This window comes from Alligator mississippiensis, chromosome 9 (genome assembly GCF_030867095.1).
Source record: "Alligator mississippiensis isolate rAllMis1 chromosome 9, rAllMis1, whole genome shotgun sequence".
Classification (NCBI taxonomy): Eukaryota; Metazoa; Chordata; order Crocodylia; family Alligatoridae; genus Alligator; species Alligator mississippiensis.
This window is the reverse complement of record NC_081832.1, coordinates 70,100,227-70,121,578: the sequence shown is the minus strand read 5'-3', so window position 1 is coordinate 70,121,578 and position 21,352 is coordinate 70,100,227. Positions and strand designations below refer to the sequence as shown.

General features: G+C 42.0%; 1 protein-coding gene across 6 annotated transcripts in view; it reads left to right on the top strand.

Moving 5' to 3' along the window:
• The first annotated feature begins 1,374 nt into the window (after positions 1-1,374).
• The window catches only part of CDKL3 (cyclin dependent kinase like 3), a 28,474-nt gene continuing 8,496 nt past the window's right edge, over positions 1,375-21,352 (top strand). For 2 of the 6 annotated variants that reach the window (XM_019478500.2, XM_019478497.2), the window contains exons 1-8: positions 1,375-1,498; positions 2,779-2,965; positions 5,931-6,125; positions 7,253-7,431; positions 9,218-9,330; positions 12,485-12,624; positions 15,011-15,099; positions 21,163-21,316. In XM_019478500.2, coding sequence (XP_019334045.2) covers positions 2,801-2,965; positions 5,931-6,125; positions 7,253-7,431; positions 9,218-9,330; positions 12,485-12,624; positions 15,011-15,099; positions 21,163-21,316 — 1,035 coding nt within the window. In that variant the 5' untranslated portion in view covers positions 1,375-1,498; positions 2,779-2,800. The remainder of the gene's footprint in view (positions 1,499-2,778; positions 2,966-5,930; positions 6,126-7,252; positions 7,432-9,217; positions 9,331-12,484; positions 12,625-15,010; positions 15,100-21,162; positions 21,317-21,352) is intronic. The other 4 variants (XM_019478499.2, XM_019478501.2, XM_019478498.2 and 1 more) reach the window with 3 other exon arrangements.

The window sequence follows — 21,352 nt, the reverse complement described above, 5'->3', positions numbered from 1 at the left end:
CTTCTGCTAATCTAAAATAGTTTATAGTTAGAAAACCAGTAAGACAGAAAATTATCTTGCATGCGTACATAACAGACAATTACCCCTTAATAAGCCTCAAGGAACTTAGGAAATAGCAGTGAAGCTGGGCTGCTTGCGTGTGCGCTAAATATTATAAATCCCGCAAACCTTAATTAACAAAAGACGTGAAGGCTTCAGTTCTGCAGTGCCCCTGCAGAGCTTCGTTACTTGCATTAACGTGTCCAAACCCAAGCAATAAAATATATTGCTGAATAAAATAATAATCTTAATAAAATAATGATAGCAACATATACAGTAATCAAAGGAATTGTGAGAAATGGATTTGCATTATTTATTTGCATTGCCCCTGGAGGCCCCAGAATGAGTCTGGAGCTGCATTCTGCTAGGTACAAATTGTGATGGAGACAGGCAGCTCCTCCCTAGAAGGGCAGAACCAATCCTACAGTCATGCAGTCTTTTAATGAAGATCAAAGGGGAAACAAAAGCATCCAATAATTCAGTATTACAGGTACTTCCTTGACATCTGCTATTTGCTCGCCCCCTTGCCAAGATAAATATTAACCAGGAAATATACCAGCCTGCAAGTATTTATAAGGACATTAAAAAATGCTGTTTACAGTCACTCCATGGGTCCACCTTGCTCACATATCCTGGGTCCCACAGCTAGCGGCTCCTCCACAGAGCTGTCACAATGCATCTGCTGAGTTCATGGACACCCCCGACACCCGCCCCTTCTGAGAGCAGAGGGAGACCCTGGCGTACGCCCTCCTGGACTGTGCCAGGCCGCAGCCCCTTCATTGCCTGCCTCCTCCTCAACCTCCTGATGCCCTACTCCCATCCCACACCTTGCTGTTTGTGCACTCCTGGTACATGGCCCCACGTGGCCCTGGGGCCTCCCCTCCTCCTGGCTGGGAAGGAGCCTCTGGCCAGGAGTAACACCCCCACCCCCAGGGACTACAGGGCTGTTTTCCTGTCCTTGGCCTGTTCACCCTCCAGGCAGTTTCACCGGGCAGCGCCCACTGGCTCCTCGGCCTTGTCTGGGGCCGGCAGGCCCTGCCTGGTGTGCTCCGCTCAGGGTCCCCCTCACTTGGAGCAATTCATCTAAACCTGTGCCCTGCCCCCTCGTCCCTGTTTTCTCTTCAGTTGCCCCCTGAGCTCAGCGGCCTCCCGGCTGAAGCAGGTTTTCACCACGCTCCTGCCCCACCAGCACCATCTGCCACACGCAGGCCGACGAAGCCTGAGGCCCTACCCGCGCGCATGCGCACGAGGGCTCGTGCTGGACGCCAAGGCACTGCAGGCGCCGCCACTTCCCTGCTCCCTTCCGCACATGCGCAGTCACCGGGACGCTTCAGGGAGGCCCCGCCCCTTCCGCTCCACTTCCGGGTGGAACGGGATGAGGCCGCGGCGGTTGGCTTGGCTGCCTGTTGCTGTGGTAACGGGGCCTAGTGGCGGCGCCATGGACAGCCGCGGTGCGCAGGTCAGCGGGCCGGGCCCCTCGGCGGTGGGGGACGGGACGGGGCAGGGAGGTGCGGGAGGCCGGGCGAGAAGGCTCCCGTTGTCCTGCGCCGCGTTGTATTGCCAGCAGGGCAAGGGAAGCGCTTGGTCCCTTCTGTGGGCAAATTGGAGAGTCCAGCGGGGGGCGACGAGAGGGTGACAGGGCGGGGACACGTGCGAGGAGAGGCTGCGGGAGCGGGGTTTATGTAGTCTGGAGAAGAGGAGGCCGAGGGGGATTGAATAGCAGCCTTCAGCTCCCTGCAGGAAGGAGGATGGAGCCGGCCGGTTGTCAGTGGGGGCAGGTGACAACAAGCAGCAATGGGCTCCAGTTGCAGCAAGGGGACTTTAGGTTACATATTAGGAAGAGTTTTCTCACTGGGAGGGTGGTAAAACACTGGAACGGGTCACCCAGACAGGTGGGGGAGTCTCCATCCTGGGAGGTTTTTAAGACCCATCTACACAAAGCCCTGACTGGGGTGATGTACTTGGAGCTGGTCCTGCCTCGAGCAGGGGTTGGACTCGATGTGACCTCCCGAGGCCCCTTGCAACACTAATTTTTAGTGATTCTGTGTAGTTGGGCTGAAGTTAGGCAAGCTTTCGAATACAAGACTTTCTTCCCATCTCCGGGTAGAGGACGCCAGGCGCAGCAAGTCGAGCGCTGCATAGGGGAGCGGCTGAGAGAAAGTTTCAGGTGTGGCAGACAGGGAAAAAACCAAAAAAGCTGACCACAGACAGCACTCGGGTGCCTGGCTTCCTGTACGCACAGACCCGAGGAAGAACGTCTTACGTTCCAGAGCTCGTCTGACTGCCGACCGACTATGTAATTGGTCCAATAAAAGATATCGCCCTAAGAAATTCTTGCCTCTTGTATTGCTTTTGTCTCTTCTAATCCATTCATTGTTTTGGCTCCTAGACAATCCTTTGCTTAGGGTGGTCCCCCCTTCAAAGGATAGGTACTGCATTTAAAGCTGTAGTTGTTGAGAAGTTTCTGACTAACTGTATGAATCCAGTCCTGCCACTGAAGCCACATGTTTTTTAATGAGAAAACATATGTGAGAATGGCGTGGGGATGCTGTGGAACTGATTCTAGTTCTCACTGACAGTTTTCATAACTGGAACCCGTAGAAATATGTGAAATGTTCAACTGAGATCAGGCTCTCTGCAGGAGTTTTTGCCACTTGCTAATGCCACGTGAAACTACGCACGTAGTTTTGAGATCCACGCTATTCTTTAATTTTTTAACTTTTTTCTCTTTCTGTGAAGATCTAAAGATTCGGACTTGAAGATGGAAATGTATGACAACCTTGGAAAAGTGGGAGAAGGGAGTTATGGAATGGTGATAAAGTGCAAGCACAAGGAAACAGGACAGATCGTAGCAATTAAAATATTCTATGAGAAACCAGAAAAATCTGTCAACAAAATTGCTATGAGAGAAATAAAGTTTCTAAAGGTTTGCTTCTTTTGACTTATTTCATTTTCGATTTACAAAATAATTAGCTTTAAAATGAAACTTTCATCTTGAATGGTACATCATTGCTCATGGGCTACTGAACACGTAACAAGGAAACAGCATATGCCAGACAATGCAAAGAAAATTTGAAAATATAGCAAATGCAAAAGGGCAAATCTAAAAAATGTAGCTGTACTTTTGAAAGTAAGTATGGACAGTTGTGCATATCAGGTTAAAGGAAATAATAGATAGTATGGGTGTGGTTTTTTTTGTTTTTAAGAGTTTTTTGTGGTTGAGCTATGCAAAATTTTAGGACCTGTTGCTACTTTGTGTAGTTCCATAGATTTCCGCACAAGCGCAAAGATTTGCTAGATTTGCCTCTTTATACAATTCATGTGAACAGAAGTGAAGCTTCTTTTCTCTCCTCACCCTCCAACACTTCACCCAAACCTGTGGAGGATATGGAGTCCTTGTGTAAATCACCCTGGTTTAGGTTTTGCATGTATGCTTCCATCCCAGTGTAGCTGTTTGTTAAATGCACAGCCTGGGCAAAACAATTACCTAGGCAAGATGCTGTAGTAGTACCTTCTACTCTGGGACAAGTTGTACCTTTGTTCTTTTCGGTCCTGGTGTAAATTGCATCAGTATATAAATCCATTAGAATACACAAACGCCTGTATTCATATTTAGCCTAGTATAACTTATGGCGGCTCAGCTAAAGATAGGAGAAATGTAAAACGTTCTATCCATTTCCTACAAGTCTAGATAAACATTTGACCTATGTAATTAAAAAATATTCACCCTACAGGTTCTGTACTTGCCTCTATCACAGACCTACCATTTGAACATAAGAGCATGAACAGGCATTCATTTATAGTGTTACAAATGTATAGCACTGTAGTGGTTTACAGGTGTTCCTGCAGGAACAGAAACTGTTCCTGCAGGGGCTGTGGTAATGGGAAGAATGGCTTTTCCTGGGGTGCTTGTAGGGCCAGTGGCAGCTATTCTTACTGCCACCCACACCACAGGAACAGGGGCTTTTTCTGGTGTTGCTATGGGCGAGGGGTGCAGCTCTTCCCACTTCCTCTCATGACAGCCATTAAGGTCCCATCAGGACTCTTTAACAGCTTGTGAGCTATGGGTGAGTACTGTTTGTATAAACAGCTAGAGTAGCGTGAGTACTATGTGCTACAAACAGCTAGAATAGGTGCGCACTTGGTTTTTGTAGTGCTATAAATGTAATGCCTGTCCATGGCCTAAGTCATATGTATTCTGTTGGGACCAGGTCCCCAGTTGCAACAGGCAATGAGGGAGGAAGACAAAAGTAGAGACAGTGCTACCTTAGTGCATTTTTAACCTAAAGACTAGTATTGCTGTTTTAAGTTATGCCTTAATCTAATGCAGTGATTCTCAGGCAGGGTGTTGTGGGACCCTGGGCTGACTTGAGATCCTTTCCATGGTCCTATGGGGTTCCATGCAATGTTAGCACTGTTAGGTATGCAAACACGATTCACAAGATAAACCCAGAGATTTCAAATGGGAATCCACAGCATCAAGAACATTCTGACCTGTTGTTTTGTTTTGTTGGGTTTTTTCAATGCTTTGCAATTTTTTTTCTGTAGTCAAAAAGGGGAAACCAGAAGGTGGCATTTTCTGAGAAGTGCCTTGAATCTAAAAAGGTTTGAGAACCACTGATGTTGTGGATCCCAGGAGGCTGATCTGTCAGCTACAGATCACCTTGTACTTCTAGCTGACTTTGTGCCACTTCAAACAGGAGAAAATTTTCTCCATTAATATTTTTCCCAGAGATTCCCCAGCATCAAACTAATGGAGCAGAACCATTTCTCCTTAAGTCCTGTGGGTTAATGGAAGACCAGAACTATGTGGAGGCTCTGCAAGGAAGTACAGACTGAAGCTGTAACATATTTCCTTGTTAAATATCTTGGACTTGGTCTGCCATACTTGGGCACCCGCTGTTTGTGAATTTGAGGCCCAAGACAGAAACTAGTCTGTTACATTCAAACACCAGTTACAAATCCTAACTTGGCATTACAGTATGTGTGCGGGTTCTCCAGGCCTTTACATGACTCCTTACCCTTCCAGGACATTTTCTTAAAATATGTGATCATCACTGATTTTTAGTTAGGTATAGCAAAGGGTTTTGCTATTAGGGTGTGATCCTCTGCTCCTCATGAAATCAATGGGAACAGAGCCTCTTGCTCTAAATCTAGGCTAATTCTATGGAGCTCAGTGACACTAACCTGAATTGACATCACTGTGAGTGACTACAGTGACAATTACAGCATAAACTGTAATTGAAAAGTTGGGACAGACTGTTTAGACCCATTCATAAACAAGTTAATAAAACAGTGTTTAAAAAATATTAGGTCTGAAATATAAATATATGGAACCTGATGTGCATGTTTTTAGCGTGATTATTATTTTGACATATGACTTTGTGTTTCCATATCAGTAAAATAAATGGTTTGCAAAAAAGGGGAGGGGAGGAGCAGTTTAACCTGCTCCTCACAGTTTGTCCATATCAGAAATGTTATTCCTGGCTTAATCCCTGTAACTGAGAGCAGTTTTTGACTTAGTGTTAATGAGGTCAGACTAAGTTGAGGGAAAAACTTTCTGGCTTTTGGACCAGAGAACAAGCTCCTTTTCTTGGGCTCCTTAAAGTCTATGTAATGTAATTTTTCTCCTGATTTAAGTCCAGTGATAGCAACACATTTTTGTAAATCAAAATTTAGATTCACTATTATTCCGGTCAAACTAGCTCACCCAGTTATGGTTTAAATATTGGAGGAAGGCAGGAGGAGAGGGAATACAAATTTTGCATATTTATACACCCCCCCCCCCCCCCCCCCGATCTGTTCTTGTATTTATGCCTTAGTTAAGGAAAAAAAAATCCTAACTGGAATACAAAAATCAGAAGAAAGTGTTTTTCCTCTTTTGTCAACAGCAATTTCATCATGAAAACCTGGTCAACCTCATTGAAGTATTTAGACAGAAAAAAAAAATTCATTTGGTGTTTGAATTTATTGATCATACAGTTTTAGATGAGCTGCAGCATTACTGCCATGGATTGGATAATAAAAGACTTAAAAGATACCTCTTTCAGATCTTTCGAGCAGTCAAGTATCTCCACAGCAACAATGTAAGTACTGTATAAAAAGGTAAAAATAAGGTTGAATCCTTTGGTGTTATCTCCTTCCATCATATTATTTCATGTTGCTTAGTGTTTATCTTCCAGAAATTGAAATGTGAAGTCTTTGTTGAAGAAATTCTAGTTTCATAATAACTGGTTAAATATCCTCTTGCCCTTCCAGTACATCTTCTTAAAAATGTGATTGTTGCTAATTTGTATTTAGGCATAGCTGAAGGTTTTGCTGTTAGGGTGTGAGCCTTTGTTCCTCATGAAGTCAATGGGAACAGAGCCTCTTGCTCCAAATCTAGGCTAATTCTATGGACCTCAGTGGCACTAACCTGAATTGACATCACTGCGAGTGACTACAGTGACAATTACAGTATAAATTGTAATTGAACAGTTGGGACACATTGTTTGTATACCCATTCATAAGCAAGTTAAAACAGTGTTTCAAAATACTACATCTGGAATACAGATAAAAATAAGTACTTTATTAAAAGGTAAAAATAAGGTTAAAATCCAGTGGTGTTATCTCCTTGCATTGTATTTTTTGATGTTACTTCGTGTTTTATCTTTCAAAAATTGAAACGTTAATTCTTTGAAGAAATTCTAGTTTCATAATAACTGCTTAAGTATCTCCAGTTGGATTTTGATCTGCAGAATTGGAACACTAGTGCAGTATAAGGCGGGACATTAAATGTGCCTAGACACATGCAGGGAGGTGGGCTTGATTAATTGAGTCTGAAGCATGGTAACTGCCACACTCCAGGAGACTCCAGCATTACGTATATCAGTGTCCCCATGCTGAAAAATGGCAGCGGGGGTGCTTTAACTAAAACTTGTTCCACAAGCTTTAATTAAAGCGCCCCCACCACCATTTTTCAGCTCAGGGACGCTGATACATGTGATACTCTGGGTGCTTTAATTAGAACGGCTCTTGGACTCACTCTAATTAAAGTGGTGACTTCTAGAATTTAGGATCTTTATCTTCTTGCATGGTTGTTACCAGCATGGCAGAACTGGTTTGGCTGTTCCAGTTTGTGCTTTTGAAGATGTTGGAAAAAGGGAGCTGTCATGTTTCTTAATAGGACTCTTTTCCTTATCAAGTTGTTTTCTGCTTTTCCTCTTTTGTCCAGATCATACACCGCGATATCAAACCTGAGAATGTTTTAGTGTCACAGAATGGAATCATTAAACTTTGTGATTTTGGCTTTGCTCGGACATTGGCTGCTCCTGGTGACATTTATACTGATTATGTGGCTACAAGATGGTACAGGGCTCCAGAACTGGTATTAAAAGACACTGTGTATGGAAAGTATGTATTTTTGTTTATGTTCCTGATTATTATGCTAGCATGGAGCATCGTTTGTGGGATGTGCACTACGGAGTACAACATAACACACACACACACAAAAGTTAACAAATAAACAGAAATTAATTTTCTTCACCCTCAAGCGATATTTTCAAAAAAGTAGCTAACATCAAAAATTGTGTTAAGCCATTTTAAGGATTTTAAGATCCTTGTCACAAACCAACTATCTAGTACTGGACATGATGGGAAGTTTTAGAGGAACATCAATCAGATGATGCTCTGTCACAGAACTTAAACAACAGCTCTTGTTTTGATAGGGAAATTAAATATGCATAAAGAGCTTCTATTCCCAGTAGCCCACAAAGTGTTGTCCATGTATATGAGCTCATATATACAGCTAGGTTTGATCCTGGACTCTCTGAAGCCAGTGGCAAAGATCCTGCTGATTTTAGTGCTATGTGAGCAAGCCTACAGTCTACCTTTCAATATGATATCCTGATTTTTGTGGATTGTATAGATTCTTTTCAGTATTAGGCTCAATACTAGATGGATGGTAGCCTTTCAAGTATTACTATACTGAAAACATTGTTATCTTTAATCAGATTAGGATTCTTCTTAAAGAGAGTCTAAAAATCAGAAATAGTAAGATACAAAAATTGGCAATTCAATGTGAACTTCTTAATCAACAGCAAATTTACTTGCATTATATACAGTAATGCAATTATTTCGGCTGGAGGGCCACTTAATGACTTTTGGTGAGTGGTCAAGAACTGCAAGAGTAGCCCCGCCCCTTGACAGGTGCCCCAGCCTCTGATTGCAATTTTGGGACCAGAAGTCCCACCCCTAACCCCTGACCTTTGCCACCGGAAGTATCCCGTGTCCTGTCCCCTGTCCCCCCTACCCTTGCCTGTCCTGATTTACATGGATTTGCATAGTGTATATAGAGGAAATTGCATAATAACTCAAAATTAAGTCTTACTCTTGTATATGTGTGTGTGGGATTTGAGGAGGTATGGGGGGTGTGGTAGGGTTTGGAGGTGTTTGTGAAGAGGGGTGTAGGGTTTGTGGGGGAGTGTGGGTGGGTGTGGGCCCTGCCACCACACACTGCCGTGCCCTCCATGGTGCACAGTACCCGCTGGTAGCGGCAGCAGCAGGCAGTGGGCCCTTGGGGTGCTCCTGGCCCATGACTGGCTCTGTGCAGACCGGAGGCACAAAGCCAGCCTAGCCCAGGATGATGGCATGCAGCTCCCGCCTGCAGTGTTGGGAGCCACACGTGCTGGCACAGAGCCAGCCTGGTCTGATTCAAAGGTCCATGCCTGTGGGCTGGGCTGGCTCCGTGCCACCACGGGCAGATCCTAGGTTTCAACAAGAGCCACATGCCTCCAGGAAGCTCTGCCTGCAGTGTGCCAGGAGCACCCTGAGGGCTTGTCGCCTGCTGCTGCTGCTGGTGCCTGTGGAGGCTAAGTGCCATGGTGGAGGGGACCACACCTAGCCACAAAACCCACTCTCACTCTAATGCTACATGAGTTAAAGGAAGGTTTTAGTAGATAATTATTTTGTAGCTAAATGTAGCAATAGTATTTCATAAATACTTGTGAAGACCTTTTTTAGAAAGCATTACATTATTTCTAATGAAATGAATTTTTTTATATTTTCAGATACTTTGGTATTTTTTTTAGATATTTTAAGACGGTCTCAGGTTTTTCTCTATAAATAACAGCTCTTTGCTAAGTTTTATCCTTGCTTCAGTTTTGTCTTGCTGAGCACTTTGTTTGTTCCCTGATCTTAGACCTGTGGACATCTGGGCTTTAGGTTGTATGATCATTGAAATGGCCACTGGGAATCCCTATCTGCCTAGCAGTTCTGACTTAGACCTACTTCATAAAATTGTGACTAAAGTAGGTGAGTACTGTTGAACATAGTCTAGACAGTATTTAAGAACGACTTTGACATACCATGTTAATTTGATTGCCGTCTGTGTGTAAATGTAGGTAATGGCATAAACAATTTTAGGACTGGGTCTAAAGACACTTGCTATAAAATGTTAATTATTGAACAGTGGTACTGTTTCTTATGTGACCGGTATTTTTTTTTAAGCTCTTAACTTAGTCTGTGTGACAAATGGCAGTTTACGTATTTAACAAATGTCTAAGATGTTGCCTGGGCAAAGACTACATCAGCAAATGGCAGTCTAGAATTAACAAAGTATTACCTATTCATATCAAATCTCATCTTGTCAGGTTTATCAGTAGTAGCATGTAGAATTTAACTGAAATATGAGAAAATAAAATTTAAATGTTTGGTCTGGGGCAGGTCAAAGCATTCTGGGGCTATGCTACTGCACCCAGATACTATAGCAATAGACATATAGAGTACACTGATATAGAAGATTGTCCTCATTCCTTTATTTTGGCAAAATATGGTCTATATTAGAGTGTGTGTGAAATTCATAGAAAACAGACAGGCAGTTATGAATTATTGACCTGTATGTCCATGGGTGGGATCTGGTATTGTAATTAAATCATGATAATGCAGGTTTGTGTAATTACCATCACCACCGCCTCAAGCTAATTGTCAGTTTGCAGTTTTGGACATAGCTAACTGGATATTGGATACAGAATCAGTCAATAGATATGATTTAGTACAGCTTGATTGAAGAATATATGTAATGCTTATTTCCAAGATTAATTACTTTAAATGGTAAACACTATTCACTGTAAGGTAGCTCAAATAATATCCTAATCTTACTGTTAAATACATTAGTATTTTTTCCTTCTTTGGTGCTTATGAAAGGTGCTGTAAGTAATGTATAATAATAAAGGAATGCCAGTTAAAGATGTAAAGAAACAAGTGTTCTACTTTGAGTGCTTGTCCATACACACATTCAGAGAGTGAGTGAGTGAGTGTGTGCCTCAAACAGTTAGGCTTGGAGACTTTTGCGTAAGCCATACTTATGGAATCTACATGCACCGTGCCTTGCCCTGTGCTTGGGGTGAAAAGAGAAACAGAGAGGTGGAAAAGGATTTTATAGAAGTTGCTACTTGGATCCAAAAAGGAAGGAGAGAGAGTGGCTTATCTTAGATTTGAGCATTGGTTGAAGGAGTTGGGTTTTCCCAAGTTTGAGATAGTGGTGTTAGCCACTATTATACCATCATTAAAATGAGGGTACTGGTTTGCAGCTGTCAACCTTCAAGATGCTTGCTCTCATCACACCTTCCTATTCTGCCCTTTGTTACATTTATCATGCTGTCCCACAGAAAACAATTCCACTTTGGGATGTTCCAGGCCCCTTGCTAATACAAGATCCTTCCATTTGGCCTCTTGACAGCTCACAGACTTTTGCAGATGGTCATGTCCCATCTCAGAAGGACCAGTGTCATAGACTGCCTTTCTTGTGCGATTTCTGTGTAATACAAGTTCCTCTGAACAAGTGCCAGAGCACCTCAGTACCACTCTACATCTAGTTTCAACCCAAGGCCTAAATACCCATGAGATGCACCTGGTCCCATTTAAAAAACTGGAGTTCAGAGGGTCCATCCTAGATTCTCTAATGGCCAGAACTTTTCTTCTTCACGCCTGATTCTAGTCTTTACTGTTATCCAGTTCAGTCTGTTATCTGATTCACCTCTCAGTATTAGGATATGGCTAAGCTGCAGCTCATTAGTCAATGCTTTTCTTATCCCATCATGAGGAAAACTTACATGCCTCCAACCCTTGCCTCTGTCTCCAAAAATGATATGCAAGATGAGGCAGGATTATGCATGGCTAATTCTGCGGGCCCCAACCTAGCTGAAGCAATTCTGGTTCCAAGATTTCCTTTGGACATCATTGAAGGAAATCAGGATCTGCTTGTCCAGTATAGGATGGGTCTCAACAGTACAATGTGCTTGCTTATCTCCTGTCAGATATATTCTCATCCATAGCACAAGAGTCAAATCAGGTTAGTTCGTTGGAGAAACCACACTGGAAATACTCTTGTAGACAAATACTTGAAGGAGAAAGAAAAACTATTACAATAACTGGAGTTCTGAGATAGGTAGTGTCGATACATCCACATCCTGTCCTTCACCTCTTCTTTGAAGTCTTTAACAGACAGATTCCTCAGCTGAGAGGAGTCTGAAGTACACACCACCCTCTATGGACTCAGCACAGAGCATGAGTAAAGGCAAGGCACAGGGTTGCTGGATGGGTATTGCTAGGGCAAAAGGCTCTGAGTTGCACTCCCTTCCTTTTGAAGCCTGCCAAAGCCTGACCCTGGACATCTTTTCGAAGAGCTGCAAGACCTTTCAGTTTAGGCAGGCATTCAGCAACCAAAATCAGGCCAAAATTTTGTTTAGTGGATCTCTGCTTTATGTTGTTTTATTTTGTCATTGTATTTATTCTAGTTGCCATTTTAAGTTTCCATTTCTCTTGCTGTAAGCTGCCCTGAGCCTTTGTTGAGAAGGGTGGCATATAAATTACATAAATGCATAAGCAGATAAATAAATCTCGAAGAACTTGAGTTACCAGTAAGTATCTTCTCTTGCTGAGGTTTTGCATTAAGCTGAAGATTTGCAATAGCACAAGTTTTATACTCATAATATTATAAAACTCTAGAGAGGAGAATTTTAATTGTAAAAAGAATGATGATTTCATTCTGTGTGCACTAATCCATGCTATGGATTCAAGTAGTTTGTTTTGATGACATGAACTACGAACAGGAAGGTAAAACCTCATTTTAATATGGAGGGATATACATGTTTATCTTTGTGCATCAAACTGCAAAATTAATTTATGTTGCAGAACAAGTCTTTGCTGGAGGGTTCTGCTTTTTCTGTAGCCTTCCTCTTGGGAAGGGAATACAGAGGGAAATAGAGCAATCTAGGACTGTTGCTAAATATTTTTCAGCTTTGCAGCCTGAAGGCTTTCTTGCTGAGAGATTTTTTTTTTTAATCTATTTTAGCCATTCTCATAGGAATAGTGGTAATTACTGTATACATACTTAATTATATTTGTTTTAAATACACTGATTTGTTGGCTGCTCACAGTGAATTTTATAAACTATGTTTTCTTTCAGGCAATTTGACACCTCATCTTCAGAGTGTTTTTATAAAGAACCCAGTTTTTTCAGGGGTGGTCCTCCCTGAAGTCCAGCACCCAAAAAATGCAAGGAAAAAGTACCCCAAACTTGGTGCATTACTGGCAGATATGGTTCATGTATGTTAGAAGAGGTCTGGGTATCAAGCTTGGTGATGATGATTATTATTTGTGTTTGTCTATGATCTCTCATCTCATTTACTAGACAAGTTTCCTTCAGCAAATCCCAGCTATCTCGGTCCATTTGGGACTGGTGAGGAAATCCATTCTGTTACTTGGAGAGCTCTTCACACAGGTGTTCTTCCTGCAATTTTCCTTCTTTGGAATGGTATCATAGGGATTGTACACATTCTCCAAATGATGCACACTTAAAAAAGCTTATTACAAATTTCACAAAGTCATAATGGTAACCGTACTGCCAGGCACTCCTGTAATACTAACAGCGTGGAAATTTAAACAAAAGTCTAAAGTACTGAGTTCAGTAGAGAGTAATGATGCTTTCAGGAGCACAGTTCTTTTATTAGTCATTCTTTTATTGGCATTAGAAAATTATGTTGTAAAGAAATGAAAAGTCCCTTTCATTCACTGAAAGGCCCATAAGCCAAGATTTCTTTAATTGGTTGAATTACAGTGTTCACAAAGTGAATGACTGCATAGGCTAAAGTGACAGACTGCTTCAGCCTTATTCTATTTTTCTCTGCCCAGTTCTGATATAACATCTTTAACAACTCCAAAAGGAAATCTTTTGCAAGAGTAAATCGCCAATATTGCTAATTGTGTGGTGATCTTACAAGAAAATACATTTTGCTTGTGATCAAAAGCAATTCGAACTTGAGGAGGAGGAAAAGAGAATGTATCTATTGCATCATCTTGGATAGACAAAGGTTTTTCCTTAAACCTTATCTACAACAGTTTGTAGGCAAATAACAAGGTTTATATTTAATTAATTTAGATTTATTTTAGATCATCCTATCTGCTATCCCTATAAAAACATAAGAGCATTGTACAGTGGGATGGCTGTAGAGCAGGCTAATCTTATTATATAGTTGGGGGTAATTAGTCTTGCAGTGGAGGCAAATGAAGAACATTCCCAGTTAGAATCCATTTTCCAGTACAGGTAGAGGAGGCTGATCATTCCTGTTGTAATAAGTTGCCCATAAAAGAACAGGGAGTTACAAATGTAAGACAAATGCTCTGGTTATAGGTGTCTTTATGAGAAACATTCATACAGTATCTGATGGTGACCAAGGGGTCTTTTTGGTGATTTGACTATTGAACACAAAGGTGTTGAATCTCATGAGATGTCTATACAGACTTGGGTGCTCAAGATGACTGCTACAGTTTAAAAAAATAGCAGAGAGGAGGTATATTAGATTACTTGATTACTAGAAGGATGGTCTTAAGGGACCTTTCACTGGAAATGTTTCCTATTGCATGTTCAGAAGTAGCAATACAGAAGGAACTAGACTTGCAGCTCATGTATGATGTTATAGTGGGAAGAAAAGTTTTATATTTACCGGACACAACAAGAATGTTCTATATATACTTTGCTCCGAATTATGAACGTCACCATAACAGAAGTGCTGACAAAGGAATTTACCAGTGTTTTGGTAAATTATTTAAACAAGGACCTGGAAGGGAGTCAGCAAGTGCTGAGGAACCCACTATTGGAACAACGACATCTGGGAGTCATCTAAGCGTGGAACAGAAATTGCAGCTCGGGGTCTTGTTTTGACTGCATAGGTAAAATCCAGTAAAGTAAAGAGCTGTCAGAGTAAGAAGTTAAATGAAAACAGGCGCATAATCTAACCTGTGTCTGGGTCAGATTTTTGATCACTTGGGCAGTTTTGGCAGTGAAAAGTTGCAGCAAGATTTCTCCAAAGAGGCAGCAGAGGAGCCTCCTACTATAAGAAAATTCTGGTCTGTTCTACGATATCCTTTTCTTTTATCCTGTGTCTAGGACATATGGAAAGTAAATGAGGGAAAACCTCAGCTAGTAAAGTCCCAAGGAGACCATACCAGCCAGTATAACTTAAGCAAGCCCTTGGACCCTTGACTGTTCCTTGGATCATGCAGACAGAATCACTTAGACTCTTCTACTCAACTACACTGAGCAGAATTTGGCTGTAACTATAGATATGTAACTATAGATGCCTATAGTGTAGATCCTATTGTCCCCAAACAAGAAGCATAAAAGAGAAAAACAAATAGAACTAGATTGTATGGCAGTGGAAGGGAACCAAGACAGTAGAAATTATAAATGCTGTGAGTGGCACTATTCTTAGAAGACTCTTTTTGAGTCTAATGAGATTCTTTTAACCTAAAAGGGGTATCTATTGATACAAATGACATGATGTACATATAAATATGTTAGTAATCTCTGAACATCAGTGAATTGCAAACTAGCATTGTATGATTATGAGAGACATTAATACACACCATTGTTTACACGGCAGCATGTCACACATTATTTTAACAATTTTCTAAAATATCTATTATTTTATAGGCTTGCTTACAAATAGATCCTGCTGATAGGATCTCATCAACAGATCTGCTGCAGCATGACTATTTTACTAGAGATGGATTTATTGAAAAGTAAGCATGTTTTTGGTCATTAAAATATGAAAAGTCTCAGATTCTTAGACATCTTTGAAGAAGCTAAAGTAAGTAGGGAAATATATGATATAACAATCTACAAGGGTATTATTTTAAGAAGATGTGATTTTGTGAAGCTTTAGGACCTTTCAGTCATTTTTTTTCTTTTCTTGATGGTCTAAAGAATCCAGCATACCTAGATGTAGAAATTCCTGTTTCATTAAGTATTTGTGCAAGTTGGCATTACTCTGCCCAGGTGGTATAAGATGCAATTATAACTGTTCTAGCCCAGTGCCAAACCAGTAACAGGAATGTGAACCTTATGGCACTATCCCCAAAGAGGAACAGGAGGCTTATATGAAAACTAATCAGTAATGTCAGCCGTGAAATCTTAGGCTATGCATAGCATTCATGTTATTTCTCCTGGACCAAAAATGGAGGTTTCGAGGGGGGGAAAAAAATAACCCTGTTCCAACCTGTTAGAAGGATGAATGCTTGTACAATTTCCATGCCTTAAGTCTTCCTGGGGACCAGGAGGAGTGGAGCTTTAGGGAAAGGCTGCCTGTGCTTTCCAGAAACCAGGGTCACTCTGGTCTGGAGACAGCTACTCCCACTCATCCCATAGACCAGAGGAGGAGGGAAGGAACAGATGCTCCCTGCTAGTTCCTCATGCCCCAGGATCCACGGGGAGAAGCAGGCTTTGCCACACTGCTCAAGGCACTCAGCTCCCAGGCACCACAAGCCAAGCAGAAGGAGTGGTGCCACAAGTCCCTGCCTGCTTCTTACACCAGAGTCCCCAGTCTGAGAAGTGGGCAGGGGGCATGAACAATGTGTGCCCCTGGTGACTGGGGGAAGCATGGCGGCAGTAAGCGGGAGCTCCCGCAGAAGCTGCCGGTGGTGTTGGTGGTGGGGTGGTGAGCAGCAGCCTCCCACAGGCGCCATCAACAGTGTTTGCAGTGTCTTTTTGTAGGGGGTACACCGCCACTCTCAAGGGGTGCACATACACCTGTGTGCACCCCTATGCATCGCCCCTGGCAGGGGGCTTTGTCTTTCTGCTCCATTCTTCCCAGAAATGGGAGGACTGGCATAGCCCTCACCTTCCCCAGACTAGGATCACCACATTCTTGGGGAAGGCACAAGAAGCAGGGGAGATGGTCTGGTTGTAAGCTGAACACTTGTACTGGTCTCTCATTTGGAATAGTTTCTAACAGTGGAAACTTTCCATTGCTAGGAAAGAACACTTGTACACAGCCTTAGGTATTATATCTTGCCAAATTGCTTTGAAAAAAGGATGGCTTCAGAGACTGAGCAGGTTCCAATTACATTGGGCTGGATCCTCAGCTGGTATAAATTGTGTAACTCTGCCTTTAACTTTTATATTAGGTGAGTATTGGGCCCTTTGTCTCAAAAACAAGGGACTTTCCATTTTGTAGAGTTCACAGAAAGTGGAATATCTAATTCTAATATTATTAAAGGCTTAGTCTGTCTGTCTGTAACACTTTATTTGAACTCTGATTGGTTGTTATGGCAGCCAATCGCAGTGCTTACTGAAACAACCAATCAAAGTGCTCTGCACAGACAGAAGCGTCACCATGACAGCGGGGACTGAGTGGCCGGATCCCCGCCTTGGCCCCTCAGTCCCCGCTGTCATGGTGGTGCCATCCCTGCCACCTGCCTCTGCCTCCAAAGAGCAGGGTTGCAGTGGGGGGGCAAGGCCAGCACTGCCTCCAAGGAGGCAGAGGGGGACTGACTGGGATGGCGAAATGCCACCATGATGGAGGGGATGGAGCAGGGTGCAGCTGTGCAGGGTGTGGCAGCGCAGGCTTCTGACGGTGCAGTGCTGGCTTTGCTCTGCGCCCCCCCCCCCCCCACTCTGGCACACGGGGGGTGGGGGGAAGACGCACGGGGCCAGAGGCAGAGCGGCGGCAGCACGGGGCATTGAGTGGCGGTGCTCCCTTCCCGCCCACGCACCCTCTCCGTCATTCTCAATGGGCGATCGGGTAGTAACCTTTATATGAGTTGTAATTAATTATCTCTCAGCCTTTTTTAAAATGAAAATATATCAGGTAATCTGGTTCTTGGTTCTTTTTTATTGCTAGTAAAGCATGACTATAACTAAAACATTAAAAAAGCAAAATAAATGGAAGAATTTCTGTTATACAAAGCAACTGTTGTAGAAAAAGAACTGAATACTATCTCTGCCTCTATTACAGTTCTGTGGGATGCTAAACAAATCACTTAACACAGGTTTTTCAAGGTGACCAGTAATTATGTGTTCCTTATTTTCTGCCTGCTCGAGACTCGATGTATGGAAATGCTGAGCTTCAGTGCTGCATATCTATATCCAATAAGAGATGTCAACTGAACATATAGCCTGCTATGCATTGCTAAATATTCTGAGAAATAGTCCTAAGGGTGTCAGATTGAGTCCCTAGAATTAGTGCGTTCACTTTAATCCTACTGGGTGTCTACACATGCAATTAATATGAAGCAATAAACTCCAGGGCAGTTGGAGCCAAAGTAAACTACTCCTGGGTGCAGTTTCTACACGTACACCTGGTTCAGTATTAATTTGAGCTGGAACAGAGCAGTTTACACCAGAGCCATTCAGCCCCAGGCTCTAGGTGGTGGCATAGAGCAGCGGAGGTGCTAGGCTGGGGCATGGTGGTGCTGAAGGTGTAGAGCTGTGTGGTTAGGTGGCAGGCAGGAGTCTGGCCCCCAGCTGGCTGGTCTGACTGGGTGCAATATGCATCCATGGTCAGCATCTACATGTGCATTTAATCACAGTAAATAACCCCAGCATAAGATAGTACTGTCTTACTGCAGCGTAAATTAGTTTACTGTGGCCTAATACCATTGTGTGTGTGTAGATGGTGATTCTTTACTTTGCAGCTAATTACTGTAGTCTACTCCACAGTAAAGCGCATGTGTAGACGCGGCCACTGTGTCTCACTTCCCCATCTGTACAGAAGACTGAAAAGTAATAATAATTCTCTCCTCAGAACAGGGCTCGCTTAGAGTGCGTTATAGTGTTTGGGTTTGTATGGTGCGCACTGGACAATGAGGATCAAACAAAATATTGATTTAGGGATGAATGTAGCAAAAGTCCTTGTAGACCAGTGGTGCTCAAACGTTCAGCCCTGTGGGCTGAATGATTGTTGCAGGACCAGTCTCCAGACAAGATGAGTGCTGTGGAGCTGGTCTATGGGTCAGATCACACAGATGAGGTCAGTTCATGGGTGCAACCTGGCATGCTGGATCTGGCTTCTCTGGCCCAATATCACACACAACCTGACCTCACTTACCAGCTTGACCCTGCCTGCCAGCCCAACCTTGTGTGCCAGATATGGCCATGGAATGACCCTGTGTGCCAGTCCCACCATGCACCAGCAAAATCTAGCACTCCAGGTCCTGGCATCTGGCCCACAGGGCTCCCTCTGACTCCAGAAATTTAGCAGCAGTGGAACAGCAATTAATGCTGGGACTGCTTCCCCACCGCCAAATTTCTAGGCTGTGGGGAGACCCACGGGCTGAATAACACAGCTCTGCAGGCTCAGTCTGGTGGGCCGGAGTTTGAGCACCACCGCTATAGAGAATATAGTATTTTGGCTTTTAATGAAAGATGAGATATATACACATGCATACACATACACACATGCTAGAAGGTGAGTTATGGTTGCATGGACAGTGATAACTCTGGTATGTCCTAACTTTCAAGTCCTTGATTTTGCAGCCTATATAATAGTTTTTTAATGTAGGCCTTGTATTACAGTAAATATGCAAAATGACTAAGTTACCATAACCTTTGAAATCTTAAATTTTGCATTTCTTGAAATTCTTATAATGATTTACTGATTAAGCCTTAATATTACATTAATAGGTTTTTGCATTTAATTCTGTATTTTTTTTAAACTATATGAAGAGGAGTAGAAACAGAGTGTTAAGCACATCCAGTTAAACAGTCACAGTTAGTCACTGAAGTTTGCACTTAAATGTCTTCAGGACTAGAAACAAAATTATGGCTCTTGGAAGGGGAAATTCCCATCTTTGTCATGAAACTCTTACTTCTGTCCTCAGTTAACTGCAAAGTATTATGCGGCCTGTACATATGCTCCAGGGTCGGGGAAGGGGAACACTTTAATTACAGTGCCTGCACCATCACGCGTATTCAGTGTCCTGCACTTAAAAATGGCGGTGGGGGTGCTTTAACTAAAGCTCGTTCAACAGGCGTTAGTGAAAGTGTCCCCACTGCCATTTTGAAATGCAGGGACACTGAATATATGCAATGCGGAGGCTGCTGGTGCATGCTAATTTGCAAGCTCCAGCAAACTCAATTGATCAAGTCTGCTCCAATGCATGCAAATTACACATGTGACAGAGCTCTGCTTCAACACATGCTAAGTGCCCTCAGATCTTAAGACAGTGGTTCTCAATCTTTATAGACTCGAGGCACCGCTCCATAACTTCTGTGAATTGAACAGCAACCCATTTCAAAACTAATATATTTATTACAGTGCTTATCTCCTTGAAGAGGGTCCAGACAGTGGGGGCAGGGAGAGCCTGAGTTTGCCCTTATCTGCTTAACTCCTCACACTTCCTGAGATTACAGCACTCCAGGATGCCTAGGTACCCTCGTTGAGAATCACTGCCTTAAGATCATGAAACTTTCACAGATGAAAAGAACTATTTTAGGACATATTAAGATTTTTTGGCTCTCTTCAGCCCCTGTACAGGTGAATTTACAGTAACAGACACATTTACTTTTACAGGTGACTGAATATAAAAATTTGTTCCAGGAACATTTAAAAAAGTGTGTCCAACACTTTTGAAATGTAGTTTATTTTTTGTATATGTAGAGGACATGATGTAGGGCGATGCATGATTTTATTAGCAGTCTTCTGTGATCACTTTTTAATTCCTAATTTGCTGTTTGTCAATATTGCTGCCATTCTAAAACCTTTTTACTATGCTACTCTCTCCTGAATTTAGTTAACTAGCTTTTGCATGTAAACTAAATCCCGTTTTGTCTATGAACTTCAGGAAGTGTTGAATCAGGCCTACGGAGAATATTAGAAACCACAAAGGGATTCATAGATTAAAAGGCAGCATTTTAATTGGGAGTATAATGGTATGTCCCTTTACAACCCCAGAAATTCAGCTGTGTGCTTAAAAGCTGTAATTATACGTATAAATGTCCATGAGTGTGCTCTGTTCACTTTTTTGCATAGGGGATTTTGGCTGCAAAGGACTTTTGCAGATAAACTTCCATTCAGATGTCTGGCCCCTTAGGGCAAGTGTGTTCAGTAATTTAAACCACTTATTTTTTTGTCTGTGTTTGTAGTGCTGAAGAGGTCTAGCCTTAGCCATATTCTTCAAAGCTAATTTCTACTGGCCAAGAAACAAACTATGGAAGTTGAATTAATGGTTAAGAGTAACACTGTATTTTACAGCTGGAAGTCTAACCAAGTGCTAATTAGTTCAGTGGATGGAAATAGACCTGACGCAAAACAGTCGCATATGGACTAGATCTATACGAAATGTCCTTTTTTAAGCTTAATCGTGTTGGTGTCTAGTTCTTTTTTGGTTAAATGCTTAAGACATATAATAAACACTGCAAAGCTGACTTCCCTGTATTAGTCAGACCATATCAGACTTCAAAGGATTTTTATTAATGTGTTATGCTAAGAAACTTCCTTGATCTGTTGAACACAATAAATGAAATAGTGCGCATTTGTCAATGCCAAAATGTAACTGTCCAAACTAAATACATTTTGTAATATGAAATACTGTATACTTTTCTGTTAGGAACATAATGTACACATAAGCAAATAATATTTAAAAATATTTGTCTTCAGAACAAAAATTAAAATTTGATTAAGATGTCTTTTTTCTAATACTGATGTTTTTTCCAAATCTAGTTGCATCATACATAGATCTGCTTGTGAGATATTTAGCAGGTGAACTTGTTAAATAATAGGTTTAATTAGGTATTGGACATAAAATGTAAAGAGAAAACAATCTTTATAATGTAAATTAGAAGACTGTCTCATTTTTTGTTATCAGATTTTTACCAGAACTGAAAGCCAAATTATTACAAGAAGTCAAATTAAATTCTCCTTCAAAACTCAGAGAGAATAATAAAGAGACTGAACTGATAAAAGATGAAAAGAGAACAGTTCATGTTCATTTCATTGAGAATGGTCCAGTGGTTGTGAAGGTGAGAATTATTTTTCTTAAAATATTTGTTAATGTT